The 4342-nt window shown below is 35.1% G+C and overlaps 1 protein-coding gene across 1 annotated transcript; it reads left to right on the top strand.

Annotated features, from left to right (window-relative positions):
- The first annotated feature begins 2811 nt into the window (after nt 1–2811).
- Nucleotides 2812–3543, top strand: LOC131053009 (uncharacterized). The gene has a single exon (XM_057987630.2). It carries the CDS (start codon nt 2812–2814, stop codon nt 3541–3543), a length of 732 nt encoding a protein of 243 aa, XP_057843613.2.
- Nucleotides 3544–4342: the final 799 nt, after the last annotated feature.

The following is a 4342-nucleotide window of genomic DNA, read 5'->3' on the forward strand; positions in this document are numbered from 1 at the left end:
TTTTGCCTCTTCCCTTCTATCCTACATGTTGGGGCACTGTTTCTTTTGAGACGTCACCCGGTTCCTTTTTTCCCCGTGCACCCTCTCGAGGGAGCATCCCTAAGCATTCCTTCGTCCGCTTGGGTTATTTTCTCGCTCCCCTTTTTTCTTCTCTCACAAGTGTGTTATTGTCTTCACACTGACGCTATTCTAGCGCCATCACGAAGAGGGGAAAAATGTAGACACTTAAATTTGGTTAATCAATTTAATCAAATTTATTTCCCTTAGCCATTTAATTAATTAAATATCTTAATTAATTAGCCCATTTCTTGAATTAATTAATCTAATTAATTAACCCCCCTTTCATCCTATCCTATTAATTAATCTAGTTAATTAATCCCTCTTTCATTCTATTCCCTGATTAATTAATGCTCCCTTTCCAATCCCCTTTAATTAATTAATCCTGAATTAATTAATTACCCTCTCGACATTTAAATAATTAATTAATTATTTAAATTAATCACATGTCTCCTACATTCTAACCAACTTTTCTCCCGAACCTCCTTCCAATCCTATCCTAACCAGCCCTATCCTTCCAACCCACTTCCCTAGCCTAGTCATCCCTCCAATTAACCTTATCCTATCTCTTCTAACCTCCCACACATGTGTGCACATCCTAACCACTTTTTCCCCTTTTGAGGAAAATATCCTATTTTGGGTGGCTTTGCCCAAAATAGACATGTGTCCCACCCTTCCTATTTCTGGGTGGCTTTGCCCAAAATAGACGTGTCCTCATGGACACATCATTCCTTTTCCATCTAGTTGAGCCACTTGTCCATTTTTGGAGAACAAGTGTATCCTCTTCACCTCCCTTTCCATTCCTCATCTTTCCTATTTAATCCCCCTCATTTTAGACCAAATCATCCACCTTTTTTTAATCATACCGTCATAATGCAGAAATAATCCCTCTCCGATCCACTTTTTCATACATCATACCGTTACTCTGCTGAAATTATCTCTCACCATATCCATTGTCATTTTCATCAAATCCATTATCATTTGCATTATCATCTTCATCAAATCATGGAGCACAATCAAGCATCCGAAACTACGTCATGAACACACATCCAATCGTTGAATAATCAAATCGAAGCAGGTATTTGGTTTGCATCTATGTTATCATTTTTATGCTTGTTTTGGTTTTATTATTCTAATCTTGAGGTGTATGATGTATTGTGTTTGCTTGGTTATTTAGCTTGTTCTTTTAACCCTTAGTTTAGCACACACATTTTTCATCACACAATAGCAATACATTATAACTAATTATATTGAGGGAGTTGTGCACACCTGAAGAAAAATGGTTCATCTTTCTAAAGGCAATGACAAAAGTGAAAGAAGCTATTCATATTAGTGTTGGATAGAAATGTATGCTAGAAACACTCTAAAATTGTCTAGAAATAAGAACCCAACACAACAAAATCTCATTAGTTAACACATTCAAATCTATGATTGGTGAAGGAGAACTAGAGTTTAATACAATGTTGGGTGCAATTTAAGATTAAACAAATAAGAGTTCACATCTAAAATAGTACCAAGATGGTCACAATTTTTATTTATTAAATCACTTGTCTTACTAGTAATATAATTGTTGGGATGATTTTAAAATAGCTTGAGTGGTTCTACAATCAAATGAGGTGATTTAAACTGATAAGGGTGATTTTATAACTTTAGGGCCAAAAAGTAAGTTTTAAGGGCAACAAAGCATGAATGTGAAGCAAGAGGCTAGAGAGTGTGAAATAAAATGTTGAGATGTGTCCCAAAAGAATTCATTTTCATATAATGTGGGTGGTGTGCTAGAAAATTATATCATCATGGGAGTTGTCATGTATGCTCAACCATGTTTAGGATCTTACAATACCAAAGGTAATGTTTATTGCTATTCGAGTTTCAACAAGGAGCTTGTAGCCCATGTAACTTGACACTTTTTTATGAGATTGAAGGTTGTTGATAACATATAAAAAAATGCTAGCAAACACATTGGAATGCTATAGATCATGTTAGTTTTCTTTGATATCAAGGATGATTTGTTTCTTACATTTAAGAATACCATAAAATGATTCATGTTACTAACTATTTATATATTGACAAGCAACAATACAACTATAATAAACGATTTTTTCTATAGCATATTTAGTTAAAGATTTTTTTCATTATGTCATAGATGAGACAAAATTTTTTTTACATTATATGGCCATGGTTTAGGATAATCCTAGACTACATGTTTTTCTCCCCTCTATTTTGAATGCTCATATAGACTTAGGAAAAAAATAAAATATATTTTTTAATAGAATTATCTAAAAATAATTAATAATATTTCTAAAAAACCTAGAAAAAGTTAAACTCATATTTTTAAAGTGCAATATTTGAAAGTAGATTTCATTAAATCAATAAAAATATTAAGATTGTATATTAATAGTTTGATAAACCATATTTCTATAAAATTTAAAAATTATTATGGAGAAGTGTGTAACATTCACATATAGGCCATGCATCGTGTTCACAAAATCAAAAAGCTTGCAATGATGGGTGATACATGAAAAATCACAAAGTAAATAAATATAGTAATTTTATTAATTACAAATCAAATAATAAAGATAAAATTTTATTTCTTTTTTAAATATTTTAAATACAAGAAAAAATCAGATAATAGGATAATAAAATATTAAAATAAATAGAGAAAAAGAAGAAGTAGATGAACAATCATCAAATTAATCAAAATCAACATACAATGGACAAGACCCTAACATAATAAAAATTTAAAGGAAGGTATTCATGGAGAGAGCAAGGAAACCTCCTTTGCAAAATCAGTTACGTTTTAATGGCGACTGTAGGGAAGAGTGCAAGGAGGTTGTAGAGAGTATTGAGAGGGATGCAGACTTTGTAATCGACCTATCCAGTGATACTGAGGATGAACAAGCACTGTGGGAAGAACACGCGGTCATCTGCAGGATTGTGGGACCAAAGATATCGAGGAGTCACATTAAAGAATGGATTGTCAAGAAATGGGGAGTGGGCTTGGTGGTGGAGTTTATACCCAAAGGCTTCTTTGTGGTTGTTTTTGCAGAAGGCTCTGATAGAAATATAATTTTGAATCAGGAGAATTGGTTTGTGAACATTAATCTTGTATATATTCAACCCTGGCATCCAAATTTTGACCCCCTCCCTCTGGCAGTATATGATAGTCCTGTGTGGATTAGGCTATACAATCCACCGATTGAATATTGGGAGGATAGCAGTCTGGAGAAAATAGGGCGAACATTGGGCACCCTGCTAGAGGTAGATGAAAAAATCATTGAGGAAGATTTATACACGTATGCCATATTGAAGATTGCGGCAGTTAAAGATATCCCTTCTCATGTCATTCTTTTCATGCCAGTAGGTAAATGGAGACAACATATTGAGGTTGAGAAGGATATTATTGCTTGTCAAAGATGTGGCAACAAATTCCATATATCTGTAGAATGCAAAATGTTCATTAGGAGGGTGCGAAGCAGATCGTTCTAGAGGCCAAAGAAAAGTTGGGTGGTAAAGGCTAACTCATCCTCACAGAATCTTCTTTGTTTGCCACACAAAGAGCAGTCTTTAGGGAATGAAGATCATCCGCCTGTTTCTATTTCAAAATTGGATTAGCAAACTGCTATCAACAACGCATCTGCTTCTTCTATTTTTCCCTCGCGAGCAATGGTTGAGACCATAGAGAACAAGTCTAGGGAGGCAGAGGCAGTCTCTCCAGATTCAAAGTGATTTTGAATTATTTTTAGAAGATGGAGAAGTCAAAGGTGATGAATTAGATAATGTGGACCCTAGACGTATCAGTCAGTTAGCAAATATTCTTTTGGGGAGAACAAAGGGATGTAGGGGTCGTAGGAGCAATAAACAAGTTAGGGAGGATAGAGCCTCTGAAAAAGGCATTGTCGGTGTCTTGGAATTCCTAAAGAAATCCAAGGGAGTCAACTCCTCCCTTGGGAGTAGATGAAGATTCTATCTTGGAATGTCAGGGGTCTAACGACCCCTAACAAAAGACACTTGGTTAAGAGAGCAATTGACAAAATGGCTCTCAATATTATTTTGTTTCAAGAGACCAAGCAAATGATGAAAAAGCTATTGATTTCATGAAGTTTTGTTTCAAGTGGGAAGTTTTGTTCCAAGCGGCTAGAGGAGCGGCAAGAGGATTAGGAGTTCTATGGAATCCTACCTCAACATCAGTGTCCCCAATCGCTTCCAACGCTAACTGGTTGGCATGTCTGGTCTCCAGTATGGGTGGCATAGTGAAATTCCCTTTGATTAATGTGTATGGCCCTAC

The sequence above is a fragment of the Cryptomeria japonica genome, chromosome 8, assembly GCF_030272615.1.
Source record: "Cryptomeria japonica chromosome 8, Sugi_1.0, whole genome shotgun sequence".
In the NCBI taxonomy this organism is placed as follows: Eukaryota; Viridiplantae; Streptophyta; class Pinopsida; order Cupressales; family Cupressaceae; genus Cryptomeria; species Cryptomeria japonica.

Excerpts from the sequence above, each read along its gene's own strand:
- LOC131053009 (XM_057987630.2), top strand. The coding sequence starts at position 2,812 with ATGGAGAGAGCAAGGAAACCTCCTTTGCAAAATCAGTTACGTTTTAAT.